General features: G+C 32.4%; 1 protein-coding gene across 4 annotated transcripts; it reads left to right on the forward strand.

The window, feature by feature from the left end:
• The first annotated feature begins 8940 nt into the window (after nt 1–8940).
• On the forward strand, nt 8941–13981 carry LOC127105634 (uncharacterized GPI-anchored protein At1g61900). 4 transcript variants are annotated; one of them, XM_051042828.1, is made up of 9 exons: nt 8941–9164; nt 9690–9848; nt 10147–10410; nt 10702–11019; nt 11892–12137; nt 12242–12265; nt 13135–13281; nt 13384–13431; nt 13661–13981. In XM_051042828.1, exons 2-9 carry the CDS (start codon nt 9815–9817, stop codon nt 13732–13734), a joined length of 1155 nt encoding a protein of 384 aa, XP_050898785.1. In that variant the 5' UTR covers nt 8941–9164; nt 9690–9814; the 3' UTR covers nt 13735–13981. The 4 variants fall into 4 exon arrangements, with proteins under 4 accessions (XP_050898785.1, XP_050898782.1, XP_050898783.1 ...); XM_051042825.1 differs by having other exon boundaries at nt 10147–11019; XM_051042826.1 differs by having other exon boundaries at nt 10147–11019; nt 13141–13281.
• Nucleotides 13982–18462: the final 4481 nt, after the last annotated feature.

Genomic DNA, 18462 nt, shown 5'->3' on the forward strand with positions numbered 1-18462 from the left:
ACCTATTTGCAATAGAATGGATTGACATGCCACAAGATCGGGGACGCATGAAAGGTCTAAAAGTGGGGAAGCTCTGCCATAGAGTTGTCATGCAATGTGGACCTATGTGTTAGGATTTACAAAAGGGAACATCTACTTAATGTTAGCATGCAAAGAATAAGGGAATTCTACCTATGTTATCATACAAAGGGTTCTACCTAAACGGAACAAGAGTCGACGGATGGAGCAAAGAGAGGAGCCACAAATAAGGGTAGATGGCGATGCCAAAAGCAATCGACTTACAGGTAGATGGCGATGCATGAAGCAATCGACTTACAAGAAAAATGGCGATGCCTGAGGCAATCGACTTACAAGAGGATGGATGAATACGTGTTGGTTCTGTTAAGTTTTGAAAATGATTACTCGATGTTGGATCGAGCTTTTGATCTTGTTTTGAAATGGTTATCGGATGTTCGTTTTAATTCTTGTATTAACAGATGAATAAAGAATGAAAGAATAAACATTATACACTTCATGGGAGAGGGGTATCATTTTTTATTAATGGGGATGGTTCATGGCAATCAAACAATAAGAATATATGCCTCATACATCATACAAGTAGGCAACAGTTATCAAACAATAGATAAGTGAACAGGTGTATAATCACATCAAAGAATCAAAGAATGAAATAATAGAGCATTAAACAAGGTATGGGAAGTATGAACATGTTAAACAATCAAACAATAGAAGCATGAATGAAAGAAATGAGCATAAAAGATGATAGATGAATCAGACAGATGAAAAGAAATGCACAAAAGGGTTCACTGAATAATTTAATCAGGAAATGAGGTAAGGACCCAATAAAATCAAGATGAAAGGCCTCTAATACATGGCATATGAGATGAACAAGGGAGGATCAAAAGATCTCTTCAATTGCCATAAGCAATCCCTAAGTCAAACATCGATCATAGAAAAGTCAACTGAAAAGCCAAGTCAACTTAAAAAATAGCAAATAAATAGCAAATTAATCAAGAAACTTATGAAAAATTAAACTAAATAAGGTGGGGTCAGGACATCATCATCCCCCAAACTAGGTCAAAAATAAATCCAAAATAAATTGAAAATGGGAAATAAAATTCCAAGAAAAGGTCAGGTTGACCAAGGGAAATTGGTCAACCTTCATCCCAAAAATCAAAAGCTAAAAATAATTCTAAGTCATAAAAATAAAATCAAGAAAAATAAGTGTGTTAAAATGGACCATTTGGAATAAATAATTAAAATAAAATACTAATATTAAAGAAATACGAAAATAAAAATTAAATTAAATTAAATAAGACATTAAGAAATATGGAAATATTTTTTGATATTTTTATGGACAAAGAAAATATTTTAAAATAATTAAAAGCAAAACAGAAATTAAATGAGAATTAAAAAAGAAAATGACAATGGCCATGGATTGGCGCTAATGGGCCAGGAAGGGGGGTGTGAAGAGCGAAATGTGCAAAGCCCAGTCCAAAATCATTATTCAGGGCGTGACACACATTAAATAACATTTTAATTTTAAAAAGCATGTGAACATTGTATCAATTGGGCAAGGCATTTAAGTGACTAGAAGACAAAAAAGGCTGGACGGACATGATTAAAACATGAGCAAGGGATCTAACGGCTATTAGGGTGCCACATCATCGTCTTCTTCATGAAGACAAACCCTAGCCATGCAGCCACAAAAATACCACACATGCAGTGATTTTTTTCAATTTTCCACTCAAGAATGCAAGCGCTATAGTGCACAAAATGCCACGAAATAAAAACCAAAATTCAAGTACAAAATGTGTAGATTATCATGGTATCCTTCTTTGAGTAAAACGATGGCTTGATCATGGAGCAATTTTGTCAATAAGGTGACAACATGGGCACGGGCTAAGGCAAAAATTCAACATAAACCAATAACAAGAACACAAGCATGATTGGCATGGTAATGATGATGAAACAAACATGAACATATGATTAGCATGGCAAACAATGATGAGCATAGATGATGAGCATGGTAATGATGATGATGATGAACATGAATATATCCATACATGGCCATGAAAGATATAGTAAGAGTTTACCTAGTGGAAGTTAGGTCCACTGCCCCTTTATTGTGGAGAATATGGAAGAATAAGAGGTTGCCTTGATGCTTCACTTCAAGATCTTGATGAGAGAATAAAGTCTACTATGTGATGAAACTTTGCCTCTTTTCCTTGCTTGCCACGAAATTCCAATGCCTCCTTAGGTTTAGGGTTTGCCTTTTAAATATGGTGAAACAAATGTTCTAATGGGCTTAGAAATCCATGTTTTATCCATAAGCAACATAATGTAAAGTGAGGTGTATTAGGGCATGTGAAGTTTATGTTATTTTGGGCCAAACTTAAGTGAATGGATATCCAATGCATGGCCAAAAGAGGTAGCAAAAACGTGGGTTGGTTTGCAGCATGGCTTGGCAAGCAAGAAATCCATTCCAAGGTGGTGACTCTATGGCCATGTAACTCGATGATCAAGCCACCAATTGGTGAGACAATGCAAACAGTAGAAAGTCCTCATGGAGTATGTCATCTTTCATGTTGAGCACAAGTTGAAATGATGAGTAGAACAAGGTGAAAAATGGCCCTCAAGAACAAGTCTCACCATGCAAAACTGATTGGGCCAGTTTGGCCTAAATGTTGCCTAGAAAATCAAGTCATGATGCCCACTTTAGATGAATGTATCTTTCAAACCATGGATCCAAATGAGATGATTCCAAAAGGTGGTGAAAGAGGACATGGCAAGGTACAATTATTGTGAAGAAAGTATTTTTAAATGATGCCTTGAAGTGCAAGTAAACTGGCCAAGAAGTCTTGACAAACTTTGAAGATTTTTGGACTTAGAAATTTTTCTAAGTGTCCTAAAAATATGTCCCACTTTGACTTAGCATAACTTTCTCAATTTTAATCCAAATGGAGCAAACTTTATATCTCTAGAAAGCTTGAAACAAGAGGAACAACTTTCATGTTGAAGAAATTTTCAAGTGGAGCTTTTATCTTGATGGAAAATAGGCTTAAAGTGAGTGCAACAATCATGAAAACTTGCCCTAAATGGAAAGTCAACCATTTCTAAATTAAGTAACTTTTCCAATTCTTGATTAAATGATGAATCCATGATCCAACCTTGATAAAATTTCACATGTAGGCTCCCCTAGGAATGGATTTTGAGATTCCACTCTCAAAATGTCAGGAGTTGACTTTTCTGGCCCCACAGTTGACTTTTCCCAAACTGTCTGATTCCCGATTCCAATGATCAATTGAAGCACCTCTGGCTCAAATAAAGAGTTGGTTTTTTGTATGTAGACCCTTGTGGACATATGGAGGGTCATGGAAAAGAGTTTCACCTAAAGAATCAGAAATAAACTAATTTTATACCAACCCTAATTTTAGGGCAAAAATGATCGGGAACTGATTGCACTGCTTGCCAATGGATCTTTCTGAGATAATTGTGGGTCTTCCTAGGCCAAGATGCCTCTCCAATTATGACATGGATGAGCTCCTCTACTTCCAACCAAACATTGTCTGTTGCAGGTAGCCATGAAACCCTAATTTCTGATTAAATCCAGATGAACACTCTGATAGCTCTGAATCCTTCCTTGATGAACTGAGGACCATAATAAGATACCTGGAGCCTCCTGAGACCCTTGAGACTTGTATGCTTAGAGAATGAAGTCCAATTTTCAATATTTCTTTGTGTGGGCTCCTTCTGTTACGGAGTGATCAACCAAACCCTGATTTTCAAGTCACTAATGCAGTATGCAATGAGTATGACCTAGTATGATGCCAATGAAGTGTGAGACATAATTCCATGCTTCCAGGGAAAAATGAAGGGTAAATTTTGGGGTATTACACCCGGTCAGCGGACGGTGGTTCCGCTGATCGATCAGCGGACGGGGTCAAGGGGGCAGCGCCCCTTGCGGGGTTGTAGGGGTAGCGCCCCTGTCCGAAATTTAATGAACAATTCATTTGAAATCAGCGTTGTTTTGCATCAACACAACTCTTGCGCAATCACAAAACGAAAACCCTGAGAATTCTGACTCTATGAATATGACGACCGTCACAAGCATGTTACGACCGTCACGTCCAGCTTGTTACGACCGTCACAGGCCCATGACGAACGTCACGCGGCCAAAATAATAGAAACACCTATATGTGAATGTGACGACCTTCACGTCCAGCTTGTTATGACCGTCACAGGTTCATGACGATCGTCACGCGGCCAAAAACCAGCGCTTTGAAACAGTCAACAGACGTGTTCCAACAAGCCCTCAATTCACAACTCCTTGACATCACAACCCTTGTGCCGTCACTAACCCAAATGCACCAATTTCAGACCGTCAAACACACCTCGATTGTTGATTCAGTATGATTGATCAACAGATCATTGCTTCACCATACTAATGTCGGATACCGAAGCAAATGACCATTGACCGCTCAAAGGAAAACAACCATTTAATGTTTGAATGAACGAAACAGAAACAGTATATCATATATACCGTACTTTGCATTAGGGTTACTTATATCATATATAAGTTGATCGGTCTCAATTGCGTAACCTATGGACGATCGATGTATCGCTGCTTCACCATACTAATGTCGGTTCCGAAGCATAGTCAACAACAATCATCCAACTCGTACACTCATGATGCCAAATTTAATTACTCGTTTAATTAATTGATTCATTCTGTCTTTTAATCATATTAATACAGAAAATAAACATCTATCCGATGCATGGTTTCGTAAGTGGCTCTGATACCACTGAAGGAGAATTGCGATCCAAAACGCAGCGGAAATTAAAATTTTCTCCTTTAGAGATCCTTATGAATGGGCATGATCAATGATAGAATAGTTACCTCTTGTGACGGTTGAAACCTCTAGTGCAGATCTCTTGTGGCGATTGAAACCTTTGATGCAGATCTACAGAGCGATCACGAACGTTGAACTATGACAACGCCTCTACTCAGTCCACACGAACAGATTTCTTCAATCTCAGTGCTAGCTGCTATGAATGAAGGCTTTGAGTGAGAGAGAGAGAGAGAGAAAGAGAAAACGAAAATGCAACCGCAATGAATGCTTCTGCACAAGGGTTCTATTTATAGAACCACTTGTGTGGGCTTCAAGCTAAAAAGCCAACTTAAGTGTATTTGGCCCATATCTTATAATATGCCCAAAATCACTTAAGCGCGTGGTACCTTACCATATTTCGTATTCTACTTAAGTACACCGTACCTTACGATGTTCTACAATTCACTTAAGGGCACCGTACCTTACGGTGTTCCTTACTTACTCTATCTCTCATTAATCTGTCCTTTGTGTGTGACCCTGTAGGTTTTCGCGACGTTGGCAATTATATTAAATCACACATTTAACATAATAAACAGTGAGCGGTATCTAGCAACACATCACTGCTACCAAAGGCACGAAAATGTCATGTGATCTGACAAATCCTTCTGTGATAATACTTATGTGTAGAATTACCCTTTTACCCTTATGTCTATATTGAACACAAGGCATAGACCGTGTCATCCTTGTCCAGTTCAATATTGGGCCCATAGACATTTATCCTGTTACGCAGGATGAGCAAATTCCATCTAGGTCACTCATGTCCCTCAGCATGCTCCGTGGAGTACCCATCAACTGTCTTTATGGTTATCCAGTTACGGACAACGTTTGATCAATAATAAAGCACTTGACTCTACATCTAGGGTCCATAGTGGTTTCAGGTCGAAGGGTGGTATACACCATTATCACCATGAGAATAACTTATGACACTTTGCATAACTTTCTATATAGTATTCTCATAGCGGGTCAATCTAGTATAAATATTACTCTTAACATTCATACCTATGTTTAAGACTTGATAACTCCTTATCCATGATCCATGAGATGTGATCATCCGTCTATATACATAATAGTCTTAATGCTTTAATGTTATCCCACTTCACAATAAAGCTTGACTACAGATACTTTAATAATAGTGTCCTTATGTTTAATGTGATCTCATGATCAAGTCACACTTGATACATTAAACAAACTAGCTATTCTAGGGACTTTATTAAACAAACGTAATAAAGAAAAAGCCTTTTATTATTAATAAATAATTCGATACAAGTACCAAAAGTATTGGCCTCTAGGGCTTACACCAACATGTTTAGCCCTAGTTTATGTAAACAGTTTATAACTATCTGGATTAATCCTAGATGAATATAATGATATCCTTCTCTAACATGATTTTCTAAAAACTTTCTATTTAACAAATTAATGGTTTCGTGTTTATTGCATATAGATGTAGCAGATTCCGTAGTATGAATAATTCTTTTACTATAAAAATCAAACGTGCTAATTTTATAAATTTCTTTTAATTTAATTTCTGGCATAGACCACTTAGCTAATCTATTTTTCATTTCTTGAATTTCTAATTTCTGATTTTGGAAAGTATCTTGATCTAATTCAAATTTATCATTGTTTAAGGTAGCAGAAACAAAGGTTCAACTACTAATATTACTACATGAACTGCATCCTAACTCACTCAAAGACTTGATGATCCGAGACATAATTTGAAACAATAAATTATTAGACAACTTTCTAATTATATAAATGGTAATTTCTTAGTTTTCTTACTTACTCTCTATCTCTCTCTCCTCCCCCTTATTGGTTATTTTCTTAATGACAACTACAGTGTACTAAACCAACGGTTTTACTGCCTCACTTCTCGGACTTACGACCTGGACCACACACTGTCAGCAGGTACCCTTAAAGAAAATCAAAGTTCAGGGTTATGGTAGAAAATAAACAGTAAAATAAGTAAAACGTTTAAAATAACCTTTTTATTTATTTTTAGGGTCAGGATCACATGACACCAAGATGTCAAACTTAGTAACATGACACATTTGATAATTCTTTACAGCATATCCGTATAATAAAATCCATCGTAAGATTGAAATATATTATTATATAGATAATCTCTATAAAATTTAACACCAATAAAAAATGATTTGATATGTTAAAGAGAAGAATCAAAATTAACGGTTTTGTTAAAGTTTTATAAGACATTAATTTTTATGCATCTCATTGACATATCAAATGATTTTCGATTGATTTTAAATTTTATAGAATTGATCTATATGATAATAATTTTTAATCCAACTGTGAAATTTATTATACGGATATATGATGAAGAGTTATCAGATGTGTCATGTTACTAAATTTGACACCATGGTGTCATTTGATCCTGATATATATATATATATATATATATATATATATATATATATATATATATATATATATATATATATATATATAATATAAAATCACGAGTCATTCAATTCAATTATATTAAAAGTGCATAGACAATAAATAACAAATATTTCTTTTACAAGTTGTGTTATTTAATTTTGGGGGTATAAATTAAACTTTCTATTACTACAATTTATTTAATTAATAAAATATATTTATTTACTTTATTTCCTATTTTTTTATAAGTAAATTTTATTTTTTAAATTATTAAATAAATAATATATTTAAGTTATATAGATTAGATATATTAATTATTTAATATATTTAAAAAATAAAAATTACTTATAAAAGAGAATGGAGAGAGTATATATTAAAAATAGTTAACATAAAAATGATATTATATTTAAAAGTAACATGTAAAATATTTCCCCAGATAAATATTTTAGAAACTAAAAAAAGAGTATATGAACGTTAAACCTGAATTCAAGAAGAAAATAATGGTTTGGAATGGTTGTTGTGTCATTGCAAACACTGTGTTTAAATTCAAGAGGATCATGATTATCGTTAATTAATATTATCTTTGTTTTTAGTTATAAAAAAATGTTAAAAATTTATTAAATACTAATTAATGTATCTAAGAGATGTACTTTATCCTTCCATAATAAATGATTATTTGGAATAAAATAGTGTCCTAAAATAAATGATTCATTTTAATTTTTAATATATTTTGTTTAATTATATCCTCTAATTAATAGTATTATCATTTTTATCATTTCCGATATTTGACAAAGACACTTTAGTAGAAATATCATTTTGTATCTTTTCTTTTTTTTTAATTCGTGTAAAATGGTCAACTAATCACTCATTGTGAGACGGAGAGAATAATATAATATTTCCTCCGTATTTTATTATAAATCGTTTTAGAAAAAAAATTGTACCACAATATAAATCATTTTATATTACCAATGAATAATTAATATTATTTTTCCTATTATACACTTAAAAATTTATTATTCTCTCTTCTTATAATTATATAAATTTATCTTTTTCATGTCATTAATAAAGAATAATTTTTGTAAAAACATTCATAATTTTTTATTTTTAAACAATAATAATTATTTTATTTTTTTTAATATATGTGAAAAATAAAAAATGACTTATAATAAAAAAACAGAGATATATCCAATAAAATTTAAAAAGTCAACGTTAACCTCAAACAGTCCTAAGTTTTTAGTCCTCTTACCCTATTACCAGATCTCTTAAGGTATATTTTTGTTTCAAATTTAGAAATAACATTGGAATCTTATTCTCATCATTATTAGTATTTAGAATCTTATTCATATTCAAGTATTTGGCAAAAACTAAATTTTCTAAAAATATTTATAATATTTAATTAATTTAAAAATTATAAAAAATAAAATAAATAAATAAATGTGAATAGTAACGGATAGTTGCAGTTAATTGAAATTTATTTCCAAAGTTAGATTCCCACCTTTTAAATCTTAAAATAAAAATAGAAAAAATATATATAAATAAATTTATTCAGAATAAAATATTACATTCCCATAACAATAATCCCGAAAATAATTTTTAAAACTTGAAGCAAATACAAAGTTAATTATCTCTCTTCAATCCAGCGCCAATCACCACTTAAATAAATTTAATTAAAAACAAACAAAAATCGTAAGAATAGGAGTAGGTAGTAAGGCTGCCAGCTGTTAGCAAATCACTCTTTCTTCTCTCTTCACTTCTCTCTATCCTAGTCTTTTTCTGCTATCTTCTGTTACTACTCAATTAGGGTTTCCTTTTTCCGATCCATGCTTTTCACTACTTTACAATAACATCATCTCTTTTCTCTCTCACTTTCTCTCTTCACATACGGTAACATTCTTCATCCTTTTACTTCACCTCTCTAACTACTTCATTTGCTTTTACTACTAACTCTTACTAAGATGGTTATGTTCAACATTGTTGCTTTTGGTGTGAGTGTAGTAGCGTGAATATTGGTGTTCACTGTTCGATTTTGGTGATCGCTCGTATTCAGTGTGAAGAGGAATAGTCGGTGTTTATTCTGTTTTTTCTTATAAGAAAAATAGTGAAATCAAAATTTTAGGGTTATTAAACCATAGTTTTGCATAGTTGTTACTATTGTGGAGTGCTTTTTTAGTGACTTATTCTTAAATACTTAGTTGTGAAGAACACTGGCTTTCTTTAAATTTGTATTTGGAAATTATTTGGTATTCTGAAAAAAAACTTTTGGTTGTGATTATCCTCTTTTAGCTAGTTTTTTTAGCTATTAGTTAAATCTTCACATATTAGTTTAGACTTTATTACCTACCTATCAGTTAGTTTATTGGTTACTTTACCAAACAGAGCCTTAACTTTTATTCTTACTTCTAATTGCAGATCTTAAGCTTGGAGTTTGAGGTAGTAGTCCGCCTCATCTCCTATGTGAGGCCATTTGGCTTTTCAACGGCTTCAATTTGGTTCTCCCGTGTAAAAACTCAATGTCCCCGAAGGGCTAGGAAGTTATGGGCGGCTATCAGGATGCTAATTATTATAGAGGTAAGCAATAGTAGTATGGTTTCGATTCCTTATTAGCTAATCATGAATTTTTGTAGGTTTTCATAAGTTGCTGGTTGTATTTGTATGCTAACTCTTGTAGTTTTGTTTTATAAACCCGATTATGGTAGTGTGGGTTATTGTTGGATATTCATGCTGCAATATTTAATTTGTCATGTATCAAGAAATTCTAGATTAGAGTAATGCACATTTATACAAATTGTTGGTTTGTTTTATCTTTGAACATCATTGTTTAATGACTGGTATGTATGCTAAGTCAGTCCATGTTTAATTGTTGTAGGTTCTTGGTGCTGTCGGCTAATTTTATTTGTCATCTGGCTTCCTACTTTCTTACATGTGACAGCACAAGAATCACATGCCGACCATAGGCGAACCACTTCACTAGTTGAGTTAGCTAAGGAACCTACTTCTGGAGATTCTGGGCTCTTTGACCCCATAGAAATATCACCTTCCGTCATACCTAAAGTTCCATTTCCCACCGAGTCTGTCCCACCAATGTATCCTATTCCTTATGTCCCAACCAGATATGAACCAGTTTTAACTGGTAAGTGCCCTGTAAACTTTTCACGACCAGAAATTTCAAATATCCTTGATAAAGCAGCATTTGATTGCTTTGGGCCTTTGGCATCCCTTGTAGGGAATGTCGTATGTTGTCCACAATTTAGTAGCTTAATCCACATCTTCCAGGGTTTCTTTGGCATGAAATCCAATAATCTGGTTTTGTCAAATGCAGTTGCTGATCATTGCTTCTCTGATATTGTTAGTATTCTAGCTAGCAGAGGGGCAAATAATACAATACCCACACTTTGTTCTATTAAATCATCTAATCTTACAGGTGGGTCATGCCCTGTGAAGAATGATTCTACTTTTGAAAGAACAGTAAACACAAGTAAATTAGTTGAGGCCTGTAGAACTGTTGATCCACTTAAAGAGTGTTGCAGACCTGTTTGTCGGCCTGCAATTATGGATGCAGCGCTTCAGATTTCTGGCCGACAAATGATGATAAATAATGACAATATGGCTGGGGAAATGAATCACACTGATTATCTAAATGATTGCAAAGGTGTTGTTTATTCTTATCTTTCCAAACAACTATCATCGGAGGTTGCAAATAAAGCATTCCGGATACTATCTGCCTGCAAAGTCAACAAAGGTACATTGTTTAACTAGCCCATTCTTAATGTTGTATATTTGGGTTTGGAGGGTATGTCAATGGCATGACTAAGCATGTCATTAATGAATAATTTGGGATAAATAATATCTGGATTTAGGAAAATGTATTCAAGTGATTTTATGTTGCTGGTCTTAACCTACCTTAGATTTCAAATTATTTAATTATTTTTTTGATGTATTGGTTATTTCTTCTTATTTTTATGGGGGGTCTAGTCTAGATAAAGAAGAGAAGAAATAGGGACTTTTTTTTTTCCGCAAAGAAATAAGGACTTTTGATTTCATAATAATGGGGCTATATGATTGTTAATAAATATGAGAAAGTACCAAGACCTTTGAAATATGTAATATGAATAATATGATTAATAATGACTTGATACAAAAGACTGAGCACTAACCCTAGTTTATTGGGACACATACAAGATTCCCAATTCTTAATGTATAGGGAATCATGATAATAACTATGTGATATGGAAATTAATCTTAAGGGATATTTTGAGATAAGGAACTAATCTTATATGATAAACTGGGATGTCTAACATACTCTCAACCCAAGATATTCTTAGATACTTGTATCCTAACAAGTTTATTACTTCAATAGAAAAGGGGCTGGGATTCCTTTTCTTTGTTGTACTAAGATTGCTAGAATATTGTATAGCAATGCACATCCTATTAACATTTTTAATTAACAAAATTTCATTATGGTATCCTGTATAAATTAAATTTATTAGAGGGATCTTCTTGAAAACATGTATTCACGACATATTAAAAAGTTAAAAAATTGTGTTCCACAAATTGAATTGAAACTGTTTTTGTTTTTTGTTTTATTAACTCGGTAAATCTTGCTTGTGCAAGTTTGTCCTTTGACTTTTAAGGAGCCTTCAGATGTAATTGCTGTATGTAAGAATGTAGCTGCTCCTAGTCCTACCTGCTGCAGTTCATTAAATACATATATTGCAGAGACACAACAAAAAATATTAATTACCAATAAACAAGCTATAATATGTGCAACACAATTTGGATCGATGTTACGTGGAGGTGGGGTGATGACAAATGTTTATGAGCTTTGTGATGTCGATTTGAAAGATTTCAGCATACAAGGTATTTATACTTATGCTTAAATGATGTCCAAATTACTTACTACCTATGACCATTATTTGAAAATCTCTAACTTAATTCTTCTTTTATTGTGACTATACATGGAGCTTTGCTAGCATTTGGAGTACAAGGTTTACTGCTTTTTCCACTCCTTGAATTTTGTTGATTGCTGTTATTTATAATTTGATAATCTGTTCTCACGAGACTTCGGAATTTATTTTATAACAATGTTGGTTAAATATGATTTCACCGTTTGAGAATAATTTCACTCATGTTTTAGTAGAATATTACATTAGGTTTTGTTAATTGAACTTGAACTGGCATGTGGGTGATATTTGGATTTGTTAACAAGAGTGTGTTTGGATTAAGGGAAAGTAATTTTTTTTAAGAATTTAAAATAATTTGGCCAAAATCCATTGTTTGAATAAAAAATATGGAGAATTGCTGTGTAAGTTAAATTTAAGGAATTTCAAATGACACGTCAAAGTAAGGAATTTGAAAATCTTCTATTTAATTCGAATGTCAAATTTGGTTATTATTAATCTTTCAAATTTTATAAGTTGCTCCCCATATTCTTTTGAAAATTTCAAATTGACCCATAACAGTTTCAAACATTACAAACTTGGTCCTAATAATTTTCAAAATTTACAAATTGGCCCCTTTAAATATTCAAATATTGCAAATTGGTCTCTTTTTAAAAATTTTAATTAACAAAACTTTTAAAATTTATAAAACTAACCAAAAAATTTAAGAATGAATTATTTTAATACTATATATCCAAACCAAAGAATTTAAAAATGAAGGGAATTCAGTTGAAGCATTTGAATTACGTAGAATGCTAAATTCTCTAAAAACTTATAATTAACTCATCCAATCAAAGATTTCTAAGTATAATCTTTGTTTATTCTTACAATTATAATCAGTAAGACAAGGACAGCAAAGACATACTTTTTGTCAAGGTATGATTGAATTGTAAGTTAAATTGATATTGTTGGTTTAGATGCAGGATGTCTACTCCGAAGCTTGCCGGGAGATGTGATATTTGACAATTCATCTGGTGTTAGTTTTACATGTGATTTAAGTGACAATATTGCTGCACCATGGCCCTCATCATCTTCATTTACATCTCTATCATTCTGTGCACCTGGTATGAGTTTGGACCAAGTAATTTTCACTTGGCTTATATTTGGACTTGTTAGCATATTGTTGTTAGCATTTTCTTACATTGGCTTTATTTGGACTTGTGCAGAGATGTCATTACCAGCATTACCAATTTCACAGTCATTGAAAAACATTGGTGCGTGTCATTTTGCTTCTAATTCCATTTTTAATTTTTCCTATAAATTTATACCAGAGGCTGTCTGTTTGTCAATTAAATATAGATTATTTAAATACTACTTCTTCCGGGTCTGGTTATGCCTTGAATTTCTTCCCTGAGGATTACTGGTTTACTGTAGTTCTAGCTACTTATGATGCCAATTATTACTGAGCAATATATTGACTTGTGAATATGGTGTATTGCGCAGGTTGTAATTCTGCTGGAGTGGGTTTCCTTGTTATATTTACATTTTTTGTCAGTATTGTTGTACTGAGATTTTAGGGTTTTGAAGTGTGTCACGAAGGCATTTCAAAGTGTCTGGCAAGGGTTTTGCATGTATATTTTTTAATGGCCTCGTTGTATAGCATCCCCCCTCTCTCATCGCCTTTCCATGGGTCATATGCCTGTTTGATCATTAATGAGTTAGTGCTCATTTTATTTAGGATCCATAGTTGTTCTGTGAAGGGTTTCAATTGTTTTTTTGTGAATGAAATGCGGCCAAGTAGGGACAAAAGTTAGCACACTGAAATTCTGTTCTTGATATACGACGCCAGTAACAAAAAAAAAACGATATTTTTTTTTTGAAAATATTGATTTTTTTTCCATGGGTCATATTTTAATTTTTGGAATATATATATTTTTTTAAAATTGGTATTTTTTGTATTTTAAAAAAATAATTATTTTTTGTATTTTCGTTAAAAAATGATTTTTTAAAAAATAAAATTGACTTTTGATATTTTCCCAAAAACTTATTTTTTAATTTTTGAGAAAAATCATTTTTTTGTATTTAAAAAAAACTGATTTTTTTCTAAAAAAATATACTTTTGTATTTTTGAAAAAATGATTTTCTAATATTTGAAAAAATTGTTTTTTTTTAATTTGTTTTTTTTTTATAAATTTAATGGAGAAAAAAAATCTATTGAATCATTAAAATGTATTAGATGAATTGAATGAATTTTTTAATGGACGAGTTGAATGAATTTTGTTTTAATAGAACTAAGTTAAAATCAAATATAGACAAAATATTGTTCAAAGAATGAGTGAAAATATAGCACTTCTAATTTAAAACTATTAGGTTTCTTAAGTTTTTTCTTCTCCCATTTCTACTGTCAGTAAGGTGCACATCATAAAATAGAATATGCAACGTACATTCTTTTTCACCCTAACCATCTCTTATACGGATCCAATAAACTATGTACCTTCAATCTGTCAAGTATAGACCTGTGTACTTACACAAGCAAAACAAAAAAATAAACACGCACTAACGAAAGAGAAATAAAAAGACAATTTGGAGGACATTGTAGAATCTATAACTTAGATAATGAATCTGTCAAGCTTAAACTCAATGAGCTCCTCCATGAGCTGTTTGTTCCATACATATTGCGGGTCAACCTATTTCCATAGTGACTTACTCATTCATCCTCCAGCTAACTCGTTTCTTCTCTGCAAGAAAAGCCATGGAATTTTGTGACTCCGTAATGCAAGCTTTCAAAAGTGGGTGATATAGGTATTTTAACAAACAATTGGTGGGCAAAAGCTGAGAACAAATTATTGTTAACAACTCTTGGTTTCTTTGATGAATCAACCATCATCGGAGAAATTCCGCAAATGCTGCAACATTTGTATCAGTCATCTATGGATTAATATGAGAAACAAAGGAAAACAGATATTGAAGAGGAAGATGATGTTGGTGGATTTAACAACACGTGAAAAATACATATGTTGGCACGACGACGATGATGAGGTTGAATTTGTTTCCATTTCTTTTCACATTTACCATTGTATCATCGCATGTTCTATCCATACCCGATCTAATCCTTACCAAGGTTGATCGTCATGTAAGTCATCTCATCCCTTTCATTTCACCGTTTAGGGTTCCAATCTCGCTTCATTTCAATTTCTCAGATCTACTATAATTCTATGTTCTTTACTCACGAACAAAATGCATTTTCTTTTTCATAAAACGTTGTTGAACCTGATATTTCGTTGTTTATTTTGTTCTTTTAATTGAATGTGCACTTAACATGCTTTGGAAATTGGATTTATGTAATATAATAACATATGATGCTTAATAAAAGAAGAATTATGGCCACCTTTACATTTCTTATGCCAAAATTGAAGCTTCTGGTTCATTTTTTATGCAAACCCTTTGACAATCACGTGACTGGAATTTTCTAAAATTAATTTTAGTTTAGGGAGGTTTAAAACCCCCACAATCTAACACTTTTTTTATTTTTCAGTCAAGCTTGATGTCGTGACGTGTCACACCAGCTTTGGTTAGACCAAATATAAGGTAGTGACAAAATTGTAGAGGAAAATTTGTAAGAGTACCATTTTTTAAGGAACATCTTTTAGGGACTAAAATTAAATATTGTGATATTTATGAGGACCCGAAAGACATTTAATTATACGATATATATATATATATATATATATATATATATATATATATATATATATATATATATATATATATATATATATATATATATATATATATATATATATATATATATATATATATATATATATATATATATATATATATATATATATATATATCATGTGTTGCAATATAGGGTCCCAAGTGTTAGAGGGTCCAAATTTTTGAAATTTTCAATTTTTTTCATAAATATTAATAAAAATAAATAAAATGTTATTAAAAAAACCTCAATAATCGAAAAAAATGTTATAATAAAAACTCAATACGTACAAAAAATCAAGATTGATCAAAATTTAAAATAATTATAATTACATTTATTTTTAATTAATATATAATTAAATTTTTGATATATATTTTTAATTATTATAATTGTGTTTTAAAAAAAATTTAGGTCTATTTTTATAATTAAAACGGGGCCACTGATATAATTGGTCCGGTCATATATATATATATATATATATATATATATATATATATATATATATATATATATAATATATATATATATATATATATATATATATATATATATATATATATATATATATATATATATATATATATATATATATATATATATATATATATATATATATATATATATATATATATATATATATATATATATATATATATATATATATATATATATATATATATATATATATATATATATATATATATATAAGTTAATAAATTCGAAGTACGTCAAAATAAAATAGAACCGAAAATAGTGCTTCTAATACAAATACTATATACTACTACGTATGATGTACTCAGACCCTGGTCCTACACTGTCTCGTGTACTGCAATGTCCCACGTGCCTTCTCCATCATGGCATATAGAACACCCATCATCTCAGTCATTCAAAAAGAGTCCTCTGTCTATACATGTATGCCCAATCTCCATGATACGACGACATTTAGACAACACATCAACAATATGATCTGTCATAACCTGCTCCTCCTATAGTATCTCCTGATGAGCTGACCTAGGTGGATCTCATGTAGCATCAGACATCATATAAGGATGTGACACTCTGAAATACCACTGGATATAGCTGTGTACAACACTTCAATCGCTATGAGGTATGGTACTATGTGCCTCATCCAATATCAGATGATTAAGATAATCATCAAACATGGTATCCATATCTCTACATGTCATAGTGAGAGCACTACACTTAAAAGGGTATATGGGAATAACTGACATTTAGCCGAACTTCCAAATGACGCGCTTAGGCAGATAAGGATATGTTAGATGTGAACGACATGTCAACCATCCATAGTAGAAGGAAACGCCGTCCAATGGATGCGTCTCACGCTGATCGACATAGGAATGAAAGTGTATATCCTCTGCTACCATGCGGGCAAGATTCACTCTGTATCACTTCATCGCCTGATTCACTATTAGCGGGACAAATGTAGAAGCACATGACATATCCTCAGTGTAGGTCGGCACACATGACCACCTGAATATGCGTGGAAAGTGTTGGAGGATCCCAGTCTGAAAATGGTACATATGAATTATTAGTAAAAGATGAAGAAATACACGTAGCAAAAGTGTCATGAAAATGACATATTAACACTAAAAGATGCATAAATATTATTGACAACAATGTGATGCAACCTGTCGTCTGTTTGATCTTCTACATACAGCCTTCGGTTAATTTGGACTACACGTAGATCAAGCAAGCAGCCCCGAATTGTACTAATGGGTCCGCTCCAAGTCATCGAAGTATCGCAGGTAAATCACATCCACATAAGCGACATCTTGTCCACAAAAATGGATGTGCCAACCAAATACAACAGGTATGCTCTTAGAGCGTATGCTCTATGCTGTGCAACTTGCTCGTCATCACCAACAGTTGGCTCTACATCAGACAATTGTTGTGTATACAACTTCTCTAGGAATCAAAACCTAGCATGAGCCCCACCAGGTGGCTTCTAACTCCTTCATGGTTTCTCTTGGGTCAGATCCCAAATAGTCTACCATTATCTCTAGTGTGCCATTTATGTTAATTCTGCTATGGTCTAACAGTTTCCCCCCGATCAAAATATGCAGCATGCACGAGACATCATTTAGTGTGATAGACATCTCACCATGTGGAAGATGAAATGATGACATCTCTGAGTGTCATCTCTCTACAAACATGAACAACATACCATGGTTAATTATAACATAACCGGTCCTGCGCAAGTCTCTCAACCTAGATAACTACAAGCATCCTGAAACCACTACTCATAAAGTTTTTGTTAACCCGTAATCCTTCTGGCATGTTTGATGAATTTTAAAGCATCACAGTCATGCGGAAAAACAAATCATCTCCAGACATATCTTTCAAAGAATACTTCCAATAACATAACAAACAAATATGTTTTTCCAAAGAATGCATACAATTGAACTTTATCTCTCTGTCCCAGACATGTCTGACAGTATGGTCGGGGTATAAAGGCAACAAAGATAAGTCGGGCGTGCCTCCTCCAAACCCCTACGGAGTCTCAGGTGCCTGCGGCGCTTCGGGTGCCTCTCTAGGTGACACCTGTCTCCTACGGGAAGATGGGGGT

The sequence above is a fragment of the Lathyrus oleraceus genome, chromosome 7 (assembly GCF_024323335.1).
Source record: "Lathyrus oleraceus cultivar Zhongwan6 chromosome 7, CAAS_Psat_ZW6_1.0, whole genome shotgun sequence".
Lineage (NCBI taxonomy): Eukaryota > Viridiplantae > Streptophyta > Magnoliopsida > Fabales > Fabaceae > Lathyrus > Lathyrus oleraceus.

Bases quoted from the DNA above. Each gene is read 5' to 3' on its own strand.
- LOC127105634 (XM_051042825.1), top strand. From the start codon at position 9,815: ATGGGCGGCTATCAGGATGCTAATTATTATAGAG. The intron at 11,020-11,891 runs GTACATTGTTTA...TGCTTGTGCAAG, and splicing joins TGCCTGCAAAGTCAACAAAG to TTTGTCCTTTGACTTTTAAG. The intron at 13,282-13,383 runs GTATGAGTTTGG...GGACTTGTGCAG, and splicing joins TCTATCATTCTGTGCACCTG to AGATGTCATTACCAGCATTA.